Raw genomic sequence first — 14,100 nt, forward strand, 5'->3', positions numbered from 1 at the left:
AAATTTTATTTTCGTCAGTGCATAATTCTTCATATTTATAAATAACAAGAAAGGATATTTCCATTTACATACAACTTCTAAATGTATACTGATATATAAAATTAATGACAAATATTAAAAACAATTACTCAAATTAATACATATATTAAAAGATTTATGGGATAATTAAATCCTTTTCTTTCTTTAAATTTCACATTAGTTTCAATTTTGAATATTCTCTCGTATGAATCCTTCACATCAAGGCATAATATATTATGTTATATAAACAAACAAAAGGAGATTGGGGTTATTCTATCCTTCTAATAAAGCATTATATTGGGATGTCTATTATGTATAATCTTATGTAGTATTCAATAGTAATAAAATACAAGTAAATAAAAGGAATTAAATGCTTGAAAAATACTTTATGGCAGATACAAATTTCTCTGATTGATAATTACTTGTATCTAGTAAGATGGGAATTTAACCACACATCACTTGTCGAACAAAATCTTCATAATTAATGTTACCCTGCGAATCTTCATGACCAGCCAATAGGGTTTCAACTTCTTCATCACTCAGTTTCTCACCTACCAAAAAGTAGAAGTAATTAATTAGTCTGTGAATTAGAAAATGAATTATATATGATATGATCATGTAATGATAATTACTAAAAAAATATTGTCAAAAATATTGTCATACATACCTAGTGTGGTTAAAAGATGTCTTAGTTCAGCAGAAGAAATGAAACCATTTCCATCTTTATCAAAGTGACGTAATCCTTCTATAAAATCATCAGCTGTATCAGATGTGCGAGCTTTGCTTATAGCTTGATAAATTGGTAGAAACACTTCAAAACTAATACGCTCATCAGGTTTGTGTTGATGAGTAAATTTTTTAACATCTGACTCAGTTGGATTTTGTCCTAGAGCACGCAATGCATCACCAATTTGGGCTACGTGAATTTTCCCATCTCCTCGACTGTCAAACAGTTGAAATGCCTCTTGAAATTCTATATAGTAAAAAGAATTTCATAATTATAAACAATGGATACATAAAATTATACTTTACATAAATATGCCTAAGTAAGTCAGAATTTGATTTAAAAGATGATAGTTTCTATGAATAATAAATTTATTTACCCTCAATTGATGACATCATTCTGTTAGCTAATTCTTGATAACTACAACCATACATTGTGTATTTTAAATATATATATGCATATATTTAAGTATATATTAAATGATAAGGTTCCACCTTTTAAAAGATGAAACGAATAATGATAATTAGAACAAATACGCGTAGAAATCCAAAAAATATATATTAAATATTGTATTGTATTTTTTCCAAACAAAGATAACAATACAGAATATCAATAAATCTTGAAGTTTGTAGCACAATATGTATATGTATATATATATATATATATATGTATATATATTGCCTATCACAAATATACCAACAAAACTACATCCAGAAACGAGTTAAAACCGAATATAAAGGTTCCACGGTTGTTACGACGCAATGCTATTCGTGTTCTGTCTTCGTTTCTTCTTTTCTGCTGCTATTTCTTTCAGATACCTAACCATAAAAGGAAATCACCGACACGTAATTCGATGTCACCAGGGTGAGTCTAATAAGGTAAAGGATATTCTTGACCTAAATTGAACATCGAGAACCATCTGTCCGCCCTTCTTTAATTTTATTCTGTTTGGTGTCAATGATCTCATTCGCATTTACGTACCTGCTAACTGATCCTCCGAGTAAGATGCCTAAAAATATGTATAATATATAAGTATATCTTTTTCTCACCGACACATCTGTTTAAACATATTTTTATGTATTTCAACAAAATATCACGAAACAAATAAAAGACAGTGCATAAAAATACAAACCATTTTGCTTGACTATCGTTAGTGACACACACAGTACGTATCTTTTTACCGCGAACGTGTATATATGTACGTTGGACAACGAGCGCCTCGATCGTACCAAGTTTTTCAAGCCAGTTGTATTCAGAGAATTTATGTAGTCATCGGTTTTATTGGAATGTGACGCATATAAAACGATAAAACTAATCAACACGAAGCTGGATTTTTTAAAAATTGTGTACAAATTTCTGACATTTACAACTCGATCGAATGTTTAGTAAATATAATGGTTAAAATAAAATAGGGAAACAGAAATGAAATTCAAAGAATTATATTGTTCTACATGGAAATTGTGACTGTGATAGTCATATAATAAAGAGTAACCTCAATTGAAAAATTATCAACAGTTTGCTTAATGGTGTATTTATTTTTATAGTATTGGTCTTCGAGAACATAAGATTCAAATACTCAATATTCTATTCTTACATTATAGATTGTGATTTCTAACCTCAGTAAATATATGTACAATGAATCATATTGTATCTAAGCATACATAGTTTTGATTTTTTTTTCAAGAGGTCGCTATGTTTTTGCTTGTGTAAATAAGTACATACGTATATATCTCTGCTATATACTACACGTCTTCTATCATCAGTAGTCCTTGGCCTTACACACAGATGAAGTATAGAATAGACTTGGCGGTATGATACAAAGTATAATAAGGTAAAAATATCGATAGCAATTTCTAATAAAGACAGATATAATTTCTATTTAAAAAAAGAACAGTGTGTTTATACAATTAATATATTTATTAACAGATGTTTACAAAATTCTCACAAATGTACGTACATATTTGCTATGTTATATCGATTTTGTTGATTAGTCTGTTAACAACTTTTTGTGCGTATTTATTATTTGTTCCTTTTAAAACTTCATATACCCGTTCATGAGAGTGCATAACCTCAAGTGTAAGAAAAATTCGTGTCAGGTGGATGTATAATATAATATGTAGATATATAAAAAGAAAAAAAAAAAAAGCTTCTTTAAAGTTACATTTTATATCCTAGTTTACACACCATTAAATGCAACTCTTAATTGTCATCAGTTGGTCGATTTCCATGAAGAAAAGTGTATATCGCATTCCTGAGTATAATGTTTGGGGTAAATGAAGTATCTCGAAGAGGTTTGTTCGTCATTGGACTTGTATATTTCCCACATAAAAACCATTCATTTATAGCAGCTTTTTCATATGTAAATCCATCTGAAAATAAGATACTTACTAGAATATCAAATACTTTTTATTATGATCTCTGTTTGTATTGCTTACCAGAACATTGGACGGGTTCTTTCATTATTTCATGCGTGATAGGGCATAAAAATTCGTGAGATATTTCGCTATCGTCTATAGGGATCTCTGAAGAATTATTGTCTTCACGTTTTAACCAGTATAGTTGTGTTTTAAATGCTTCCGCTGTCTAAAATCAATTGCAAATCGGTGAAGTGTACTTCTTTGTAAATAATTACGAAACAAGCACAGTAGAAAACGAGTTAATTAAAAAAGTAACTTAGATTATTTTTGATTCTTTGACGATATACCTCTTCATCTTGTTCTATGTCCAGTCTGTTTGTTAATTCATTCTCCGATAGGGAAAGTAAATGTCGTCCCGTTAAAGAAATCGTATTAGCTTTCTTAATTAATATCGATAAGCCTATTTCGTCTAACCATCTCAACGTATCATCGATTTTCCAGTCAGCAACCTTTTATGTTAAAAATTAAACGTACCTCTATAACTGATGCGATGACACGAAATATTATATCATCATGTTTTAAAAACATACCCTTTTTCTGTTATTTTTTAAGTTATTTATTAATATATTTTGCGAAATCAACTGTTGAGGTATTTTCCAGATTAAGACAGTTTTATCTAGAGCACCTACGAATGATTCAAAATAATTGTTGATGCAGTAAAGAATCAATCAAGAAAATATGCATTGGATAATATAATATATTAATTGATCAAAACCTGTAATAAAAAGAGAAGTGTCTTGCGAAAAAGCGCAGCCAGTTACAAGACTTTCATGCTCTTCTAGCACGTATAAACACGTCCCAGAGTACTAAAACCACATTTTTCGTTACTTCGTGTTATAAATTATTGCGTAAATTAATTTTTAATGAACTTTTTTGATTATTATTGATATTCGTTAGGTAGAAAGTTAGCCCAATATATTACCATTTAGCTAAAAGTCTGTTTTTCGTGAAGAAAAAGGAAAGGATAGGATGTTTACTCACTACATTCCATATACGCGCCGTTCTATCAGTAGCTACGCTTCCTAAGATTTCGCTTTGAATCGGAGGAAATCGAACACAAGTCACATTGCCACCATGTCCGGCGAAAGATCTCCTTTCTTTATATCGTACATCACCGCTACTGCTTCCACTACTACCTGATGAGATTACGTTAACTTTGTCAATTGTTATTTCCCATAACTTAACCAAGGAATCATTGCCACCAGTTGCTAATAGATAAGAATGTTTGTTGCTAATTGTATTCTCACTTCTTCCTGTAATACAACATAGCAGAATAGTCATGTACATAGTCACATACTTACTAGACTTACTAACAATAATTCATGAATAGGATTCTACCCTATTATTCTACTATTCATGCTTACCATTAGTTATAAAGTTAGATGTTGGACAAAAATCACACCCTTGGACGCCTAAGTCATGAGCTTCGCCACAAATAATCAGCGCCTCACAATTTGTATTATCACTGATTTGAAACAGCCTCCAAGTACCTTCGTTGCATGCCGTAATCAAGTAACAGGAGTCATGTGTAAAGGCAATCGCGTTTATTGCATCGGCATGACCACTGAAAATGCTGTGACATACGTTTGCAACAACTTAATAATATTTTGCAATTTATATAAAGCAAAAACAATATTTTCATAGATTCATTATATTGTATACACTTTTGTGTAATCTTTTAAATACTTTTATATAACATATAATATATACAATACATATATATTACATATACACTATTTTACATACATATACGTGTATTTGTATGTATATACAGGGTGATGCACATAGTTGGACTCACTTGGATAATAACTCGAATAATTAAATACTAACTTTTTGGGAAAATTGATTCAGATGAATGTTGAATAGTTCGAAGGAGGCCGCCCTGTAATCTCATACATATTATATGTACGACATTATATGCATATAAAGAATAACAAGCCAATTGAAATCGAGATTCGATTTACATATATAAAAAGTTTGAAGCATGTACCAAAGTTCCTCCATATTATTCACATCCCATAACGTCGTCCTTTCATCATCTCCAGCTGTAGCAATTTTAGTACCATCCGGTGACCATCGACAAACACGGATACCGGATCCCGAATTCACGAAGGAAGATTTTGCTTGAGAACCGTTCTACGTGAAATTAATAACGGAGAATCGATAATATGCAATGAGCTTAATTTGCAGTTTAACGAGTGCCTCTTATAGATGAGGCTTTTTTCTATATAACTATCAAAATGTTTGTCACGTCGCGTGATATAAACCGTGCGACGTCCCTCGTTATTGGGTCGCTAAGGGTCCGCTGACCCACCATAAACTTAGGCTTTAATTTAAGTAATTTTAGATGCTCCTATTCATCTTTAACGTGCAAATCCTTAAATGTTTTCGGTTTATGGCCGCGCGGTTTATATCACGCGACGTAACAACGTTGATAATCTCCCACGTTTTATAATCGTACTATTGGTTAATACCTCGGTATTCCAGATGATAACAGTTCCATCTAAGGAGCAGGAGGCAAGCATACGACCACAAGGACTGAATTCCACATGGTTTATACTATATTTATGACCATCCAACGGGCTATAAGATTTCTCTTGAAATTTCGTAATAATTTCGGCATTGGTTCCCTCTTCGGTCTCAATGCTCCAAACTCGTATTAACTTGTCCCTGAGTATTTATCATAATTAAGCAGTGAAAGAAATAATGCAATACAGAATATTCTACACAACTGGACCAAACAATATGCATCATTATGCATCATTTTGTTTTGCCGAATGACATTTTTGTCATTCATGCCTTCTACCGTCTTAGAGTTGCTGCTTAGTCCGGTTGCATAATACACCCTGTATATTTCTAACCTAGTAATATCTTACAGGTTTGGGCGTTATTTATATAAAATATTAAAAAAATGATATCTCGTATACTGAATTATTTAACTATGTTAGATATGACTAACCCAGATCCAGAAGCGATAAGATGATTTCCGTAGAAAGCTACGCTGTTTATTACTCCACCGTGCTCTTCTAATCTTTGAATTAGTTGAACGTCATTAACAGATGTTTCCGCGTTTTTCATTACAGTTTGTTCATATTCGACGCTCTAGGGGTAAGGTGAGGAAGTTTCATTTTACCAAACTCTATAGACGTGTAATTATTTACGTGTACGATTCAAACGATGGAAGGGTATAATTAGCCTAGTAGATGTGGTAATTGGTGTAATAGAAGCGATATAGTGCGACCGTGAAATCGATCAGTGGTTAAAGTTTGCAACTTTCCATGTCCGCAACAAAAAATTAGAGATTTATTGGGAATCATAAAGAAGATCTAGAGCTCCGTTTATTGCTCGTACTTGTTACATATATTTATATCTCACCTCTTCGTGATTATCTAAAAATAAGGCAGGTGTAAATCGTCGTGCGAGTTCCGAGTCGAAGCATAAGTTTCCTTTAAGATCCCAAACAATTACGGATTTATCGTTGGAACCTGTAGCTAATAAATTTCCATCTCTCGAGAACGCACAGCATGCTACATATCTGTTGTGTCCTGTTGTTATCGCCATCACTTTTCCGGTATCCTGAAAAATATCGGAATATCGAAAGGTTGGGGGATGAAATAAAAAAGCTAATGATCATAAGCGTTATCAATATACGGAATGTTTTGTTTGTCTCGAATACGATTAATTCACAAATCAGCATAAATAACTTATATAATGTTAACGAATCCAATATAAATGAAACACCCTGTATATGTAAATGTCTATAGAAGTTTCACGAAATGATACAATAATCAAGTTAAGAAATTATGTACATAGGTCAATCTACAAATAAGTTATTCAAACTTCCGTTCTAAAGAGCATAATTATATGGTTACCACTGTACATATAGATGCATATATGCAGCGTAAATATCATAGTAATGCATTTACTTTGTGCGATAAGGGGGACTTTACTTATTGTGCGATAGTTATCTCTTATCTTTTTTGTTTCATACCGTTTCCCAGATTACCGCTGTTTTGTCGAGGCCGCTACTAGCGATGAATAATCCGTTTGCATTGAAACAAACACAAGTTAAGGCACTACTGTGTTTTTCCATGATTCTGCACAGGCTTATTTTCACGGTGGATGTTTCGCATTTCGACTGTATCACAGTAACCTCCCATAATTTTACGTAATGATCATTACCGCAAGTAACTAGTTGGTACACTTTTGTGAATGGTTCGTTAGCTAAACACGAAACAGTTCATACACTGGTAATTTTAACAGTAAACATAAAATTTGTAGCGATCGAAGTCGATCGAATTCGTGGCTTAGATCGTTTTTGAAAGACGATAGTAAGTTTTATAACTTTTTATGTACCTATAATCTTTTGGCAGATTGAAAAGTCGCAAGATACGACACCTAAATCATGAGCATCATCAATTGAGGCGAGGGCAGTAATCGCTTGGTTGTCGGTAAAGCACGAGTCGATGATATCGCTGGTGGCGAATAATTTCATGACACCAAACGTACAAGTAGTTACTAACCAACTGGTATCCGGTGAAAAGCATACGCTCTGCACAGCACCTTCATGTTTTTGAAAATATCTGTATGCGAATTCGAATTGTTACTGCCCGATTCGTCGAATACTCGGATATATAGAAGGTATCAGGAGAATAAAATGAATCTCACCTAACTAGATTGCGTCGAATCAAATCCCAAAGACAAACCTGTCCATTATCTCCGGCAGTTGCAAGCAACGTTGAATCGGGTGAAAATCTGCAAACTCTTACAGTTTCTCCGCCTACTTGAACCATCGTATGAATTTTTGTTCCTGTCTGCAAAGGATATCACGATACCTCTTTCGTACATCTTTATAATAATTGCTAATGGCAGCGTGAAGATTTAGTGCATATGTACATACGTGTATATAGGAATCTGTATCTTACAGACGTATGAATTGCCAAAACTGGGATTTCATATTTGAGATTCACCACTTTTTCCCCATGATATCAAATTTCATTTCGATCTTACTAACTCGTAATTAACTTACTCGTAAATTCCATAGCAACGTTGTCCCATCTATACTAGCCGAAGCTAGCATCGTCGATTGTGGGCTCACTTTGACAGATGTAACTCCGTATTTGTGCCCCTGCAACGGCGAAAAATATGCCTCTACGTACCCTTCGCCTGATCGCCATTGCCAAACTCTGACACGTTTATCTCTGAAAAGAGCATATACAAGCCCATATCAGCTTAATTACTGTAACTGGAAATAAGTATACCTATATAATTGGACTTCAGCAACGAAAAGTACAACTTAATGTTCTATTATATAACTTATTTAACTTATTATATAATATATATTATATAATTTAACGAGGAGTATATATCAATCATATTAAACGGTAATATAACACAATATAGGGGATGGATTGATCGATATTATGAAAGATAATCTATATTGTGATTTAGCGTTAAAAATGAAAATTATGTAATTTTACAAAAACCAATTCGAGAAAAGCAATTCGAGATAAACCCGTACAACTACAATTGTTTATTTGACAAAAAATTCATTTACATATAAACCCCTCAACTTTGATAACTTTCTTACCCAGATCCAGTTACAAGTACGCAATCGCTCGCAAAATCAATACTCGTAACGTCACTGGTGTGTGACGTTAAAGTTTGCAGAGTTTGTACGTCTCCTATCGTGGTGGTCATCTTCATATATGATTTTGTTATTAATTTCTTTCATATACCTATAATATTAGCCTGGAGCAACGTACGATATACCGTAAAAAGCAAGATAAGTACGAAGTAGAATCAAATATAACTATTTCGTTCTTATATTTATACATATTATTGATATGCTATTAACAAAATATTTTACTTACATAGTATGCAACACATCATCTTATTCGTTTTCGTCTGCAACATTAAAAGCACTTGAAATATTTTTGTGCAAATTACCTTAACTTTTTTATTGTAAGCTACAGTGCAAATCGTTTCGCGACACAAGTAGTTGTGGACATAATGTCATAAGCAAAATATGAAGAATACGCGGTGTAAAGAAACGTGGAATAACCGTGACCTTGACATTGTTCAATATATTATATATATATAAGTACGCGTGTATGTACGTGGATTCACTGGATAGGATATATGTAGTACCGTAATTGAAATAAAAAAGGAATCGGATGAAGTAAAAAGAAAACATATATAAAAGATTATTGGGAATAATTTTATACCGTAATCGTCGTGTCATACAAATTGTACAAGTTTTCAATCTCTCACTGTGAAAATATTACTTTGAAAGAAATAATACATAAAGAAATACGATAAGAAATTACTTACGTTAATAAATGAATCGATGCAATTTGAAATCAAATACTAAGATTTATTGGAACGATAGATTCGATCATAATATGTTGCATACTTGCTAAAGAAGATTTATTTCGGTAATGTATCACATGCTGTCTCTTTCAGGTAAGAAACGAAACTCATAAAACATCAAGTTCTGCGTACAAAGCATTCTACAACGATAATATGTCAACGCATGTCTACTAAGGCTATAAAATCGATAAGTATGAAGTTTAAACGACTATAAGCAAACTGGTTTGGTCATCCGCAAATAGAATATTTAAAAAGCGATTACTTAAATGATTATTTGGATAAAATATTATTTCAAATAGTAAATATATAGATTATTTTCTTTTAGATTATGTGTTATTTTGAAAATATATTTTATTTGATTAAAAATATTTTTAAAATACCAAGAATATTAAAAATATTGAAGCTGTATTTGAATATATATTTTGAAATATTTTGTTTTAATTTATCTTCTCTTTATTCGCAACAATCAAATATTATTTCCGAAGATTATGTTTGCTCAATATCCCCATTAGAGAAAATAGTTTCTTAATCTCTTGATCTTATAAAAAAATATATATAATCACTTTTCTTTCATAAAAAATCTCACTGGTGATATCGCTAACAATAACAGCAATATGCAGAATTAGGATTATTGTTAGGAAATAGTGATTCGTGAACTCGAAGTTTTATTTATTAAATTATTTTTAAAATATCAAGTTGATTCTGCCATCTGCCTCAGTTGGAAGACTGTTTAGTTTCGAAATAATAACATGTATGTACATGTACGAGAAAATAACATGAAATATCCTATCATTTTTTTTTTTATTGAATAGTAATGAAATTCTGTGAGAAAATTTAATTTATACATTTATGTCACATTAATTAATAAATATTAATAAAGTATAGTATATTCATAACATGATATGAAATAGAAAATATGTTATATTAATACTAAAATATGTAAGAAAATAAAAATATTTACAAAATGTTTAATATTTTAGCTTATAATTCATATTGATATAACTATACAAAACATTTTTCAAAAAATTATAGGTAATGGTGTTGACATAGTGGCAAGCCTTGATGATTGTGCTATCCTAGGACTACGTGGTGATTTATGTAATTGCAATTGTGATGATTCTGAAGTTGTTGGTGTTTTTGGTAATCGTAAATTTTTCCTTAGTGGCTTAGCAGGTGTTCGTATTGATCTTCTCCTTTTAGATTTACTTGCATTTGCTAATACCTTTTCTGGCAATAAAGAACTTCGTAGTTCTTTCTTATCCTCTAAGTGTTCTTCAAATTTACTATATGTTGTGTCAGTAGCTGTTGAACTTTGTAATATGGAATTCTCGTTTTTATGACTATTTTTTGATTTCAATGCTTTTTTAGAAACTGCACTGTTTCCTTTACTTTTAGATCCACTTGTTCCTGTGCTCCTATTTCTACGTTTTGCTGAAGTATTCGGAGAAGGACTACAGAAAAGTTTTCTCTTTGAGCAATTAAGTGGTGTATGACGACGAATACTGAATATACCTTTTTTGGATGAGCTTAAAGCAACTTTAGAAGGAATTTTAGAAACAGTTGGTGTTGCCTTTTTTGCTGATTTATCTTTTCCTTCTTTTCTAGCCTTCTTTATAGACTCCTTTTCTTCGTTTAAATGTTCCCATGACTCTTTCAATAATTCCTCTACTGACATTCCATTTATAGTAAATATTTCTTCATGTATATTTTCATATTCCTTTATTAAATTCCTTAATTGCTCTTCGATTTTTGGCAGCTTTTTCTGGATGGTTTTACGTTCCTTTTCTTCCATTAATAGCTGACCACCACGATTATAAAAACGATCTGGATTATTTGCACGTTGTAACAATTCTTTCATTTTTGTCCATAAATCATCACGTTCCTGTAAGAGTTCATATATAGACTTATTTGAATTATAGAACTCTTGGATCCTTTTTACTTCCAGTTCATGCAATGTTAATAAATCTTCTGTATATGTATGGGAATAAAAATATATAAACTCTCTTCTTTGTTGTTCACTGAATTTACATAAATCCCATAGATTGACCAACTCAGATCTTACTTGTGACACATATTTAGCAATGTTCTGCTTCCGTTTTTCTTTACATCGCTCCAATTCTGTGGTTAGTGCATTTATAGTTGCTACACTATATCCTTCGTAACTGCTAAGAAATGACTGACAAATATGTTCAGGTTCGTTAAGATATTTCCATAATGCAATTAATTTTTGTCTAATATCTTCAACATGTTCCTTTGCACTATTCACTTTATGTTCTAATTCTTCTCTAAGTTCTCTTAGTTTATTCATATTGCTATTACTAAAGACATAATTTTCATCATCTTCATATACTATATGTTGAAAACTAGATGATGGAGATGTGCCTAAATCATCCATCATTCTAACAATTGCTCTACGTTGTTCGTTAAAAATGGCTTCTAAACGACATTTCTCACCTTCTTGTTTTTCAAGGTAGAGCTCAAAACTCTTAAGTTCTTCATCCGAAGGCAATTTTTCTTCTATATTAATTGGCTGAGTGCCTAATACCTTACAAAGGGTTTTTTCCTTTGCAAGCAATTTTTTTAAATGAGTCACACGTTGTGTTTTGCAATATTGTAAATTTTGTAGGTCAGCGCGCAGCGCCTCTTCTACTTCCTTTAATGATAGATTTTCATATCCAGCATTTGTAATATTTGTTCCTAATTCTTTCGTTAGAACACCTATTTGGTCCATCAAATCTTTAACATTGACTAATATCGTTTCTTTTTTCAGTTTCGACTCTGAAACCATATCGCCTAATAAATCTTCTATATGATCAAATACTTGCTTGGAATATATCGAACGTACTTCGTGATTATATCCTATTTCTTTCCATATTTCGTGCAATTGAGTCAATGTACTACTTAGTTTTGCAGTAATCTTCTGCATAAGCGGTTCCCATTCGGACGAATCGGCCATTCTTTTATTTCTTTCTCTTTCAAATATTTCAATCAAACATTAAAATTTAACACGTAAAATAAAAACTCCCGTGAATTTATTTGTTCCCCGAATAAATACGATAGGTATACTGTGTACTAATACTACGGAAAAACGAATTTTACACGTTATAACACGACTGACCGTTGTTCGTTTGAATTCGTATCCTACAACAACGCCATCCACCTATCTGACTGTAACTAAGATGTTACCATCTACCACGGTTTGCGATTGGTTGATTGTCAATAACCTGTAAGAAAATAGAAACTTAAATATTTAAATCCCTTTATTTTATTTCAAATACGTTTGGGGAATTTAGGTTTTGTTTGTTGACCGTAGAGCGCTAAAACATTTTGGTCACGATATACAATTGATAATTTAAAAACAAGCATGAAGCTCGACTCATTAAAATTTGAACTCTTCAATATCTTAATTGAATTAATTGGATAAGATACTTCGATTGAGCAATGAACGGATTAACTTTGAAGTTGGAAAAGTCCGGATTCTTCAAGTGCAGCGAAAACTCTAATTTTTCATCTTCGTTGTTCGATAAGTATGCTTTCGATTTTAAATGACAAAGTGCTGTCAACTTACCTAATATCCAATTGAGGAGATTGTTTATAACTAAATATAATTCATGGCAGGAAAATTATATATACAGATTAATGAATGATTATAAATAGTTATCAATAATAAATAATATGTACAGCTAAAATTACAATTATGTTTATTTCACGTACAAAACTAACCACACTTTTCATTCAAGTCGGCGAGGACCATGTCCGAAGTATTCTTTGTAAGATACGTGGTGCCACCTGATGACTTCGCGCCAGGTGTGTTCGTATATTTGTTAATCATATTTACAATGTACCCTCGCCGGAAGAAAATAAATATCTAAATGAGAACATTTTCATGAAAATATATCTTTTATGAAATATATTTAACATTTCTAATACAAACATTGTAATTTAACGAAAATTACATATTTCTCCTTGATAATCATATTAATGTTGTATATTATTGATTATATTTATATTGTTTTTTAATAGAGTGCAATGAAAATGTCACGTTTGATTTGTGATACAATCAGTATCGCATTTTTTAAGATATCAAATTAATTATCTACGTTTCCCGATAGATAGGAATAGTTCGTGATAGAATGATTTATCGATAAGACGTTTGAAAATTTAAGGTCATACTACTCAACTATTCGCTATTATCGAATGAATCTTGGTACTTATAACAAGATTATATTTTTTATTACCACTTTTTATCTGTTATATTTAATGAGTAAACTAGTATAAAATATTAGTGTAAAATACATGGTATAGTAAAATACAGCCAACATTATTGCAATTACATAAATACTTGATATTAAAAAAAAACAATACAATGCTTAAATGAATAAAAGTTTTATCTTAATTTATTAATTGACATTTACGCAATATATTTTCGTATGACTGTTCCTTTGACAGTTCTTTAATATCTATAACTTGATAAAATCCAAACGCAGTGTCGTATATATTCCATATACTTAACAGCAATAATTCTTTCAGTTTGTTTAATCGACGATATTTTTCCAATGAAATTGGACA

The 14,100-nt window shown here is 31.4% G+C and overlaps 3 protein-coding genes and 2 long non-coding RNA genes across 13 annotated transcripts; 2 read left to right on the plus strand and 3 right to left on the minus strand.

Annotated features, from left to right (window-relative positions):
- Window positions 1-384: 384 nt before the first annotated feature.
- Window positions 385-2,498, minus strand: LOC100651656 (myosin-2 essential light chain). Of its 3 annotated transcripts, XM_012315521.3 has the most exons (5): window positions 1,875-1,980; window positions 1,724-1,751; window positions 1,122-1,162; window positions 686-991; window positions 385-569 (listed from the first exon to the last, which is right to left on the minus strand). In XM_012315521.3, exons 3-5 carry the CDS (start codon window positions 1,138-1,140, stop codon window positions 463-465), a joined length of 432 nt encoding a protein of 143 aa, XP_012170911.1. In that variant the 5' UTR covers window positions 1,141-1,162; window positions 1,724-1,751; window positions 1,875-1,980; the 3' UTR covers window positions 385-462. The 3 variants fall into 3 exon arrangements, with proteins under 3 accessions (XP_012170911.1, XP_012170910.1, XP_012170909.1); XM_012315520.3 differs by lacking the exon at window positions 1,122-1,162 and having other exon boundaries at window positions 1,875-2,498; XM_012315519.3 differs by lacking the exons at window positions 1,724-1,751; window positions 1,875-1,980 and having other exon boundaries at window positions 1,122-1,191.
- LOC110119818 lies at window positions 2,433-3,059 on the plus strand. Its single transcript, XR_002308310.2, has 2 exons — window positions 2,433-2,573; window positions 2,669-3,059. It is a non-coding gene; the product is annotated as an uncharacterized LOC110119818 (long non-coding RNA).
- LOC100650976 (WD repeat, SAM and U-box domain-containing protein 1) lies at window positions 2,641-9,794 on the minus strand. 7 transcript variants are annotated; one of them, XM_020866220.2, is made up of 18 exons: window positions 9,493-9,793; window positions 9,033-9,066; window positions 8,750-8,910; window positions 8,189-8,360; window positions 7,828-7,973; window positions 7,516-7,742; window positions 7,151-7,383; window positions 6,535-6,735; window positions 6,119-6,261; window positions 5,634-5,829; window positions 5,150-5,295; window positions 4,524-4,732; window positions 4,141-4,412; window positions 3,875-3,965; window positions 3,690-3,784; window positions 3,447-3,608; window positions 3,178-3,325; window positions 2,641-3,111 (listed from the first exon to the last, which is right to left on the minus strand). In XM_020866220.2, the coding sequence occupies exons 3-18, from the start codon at window positions 8,863-8,865 to the stop codon at window positions 2,942-2,944; spliced, it is 2,727 nt and encodes a 908-aa protein (XP_020721879.2). In that variant the 5' UTR covers window positions 8,866-8,910; window positions 9,033-9,066; window positions 9,493-9,793; the 3' UTR covers window positions 2,641-2,941. The 7 variants fall into 7 exon arrangements, with proteins under 7 accessions (XP_020721879.2, XP_020721880.2, XP_048267360.1 ...); XM_020866221.2 differs by having other exon boundaries at window positions 2,641-2,811; window positions 2,927-3,111; window positions 8,750-9,794; XM_048411403.1 differs by lacking the exon at window positions 8,750-8,910.
- Window positions 9,705-11,535, plus strand: LOC125386204. The gene is made up of 2 exons (XR_007226172.1): window positions 9,705-9,829; window positions 10,564-11,535. It is a non-coding gene; the product is annotated as an uncharacterized LOC125386204 (long non-coding RNA).
- Window positions 11,536-11,555: 20 nt separating this feature from the next.
- On the minus strand, window positions 11,556-12,487 carry LOC105666399 (protein regulator of cytokinesis 1). Its single transcript, XM_048411545.1, has 2 exons — window positions 11,638-12,487; window positions 11,556-11,581 (listed from the first exon to the last, which is right to left on the minus strand). Exons 1-2 carry the CDS (start codon window positions 12,485-12,487, stop codon window positions 11,556-11,558), a joined length of 876 nt encoding a protein of 291 aa, XP_048267502.1.
- Window positions 12,488-14,100: the final 1,613 nt, after the last annotated feature.

Source organism: Bombus terrestris, chromosome 13, assembly GCF_910591885.1.
Source record: "Bombus terrestris chromosome 13, iyBomTerr1.2, whole genome shotgun sequence".
NCBI lineage: Eukaryota > Metazoa > Arthropoda > Insecta > Hymenoptera > Apidae > Bombus > Bombus terrestris.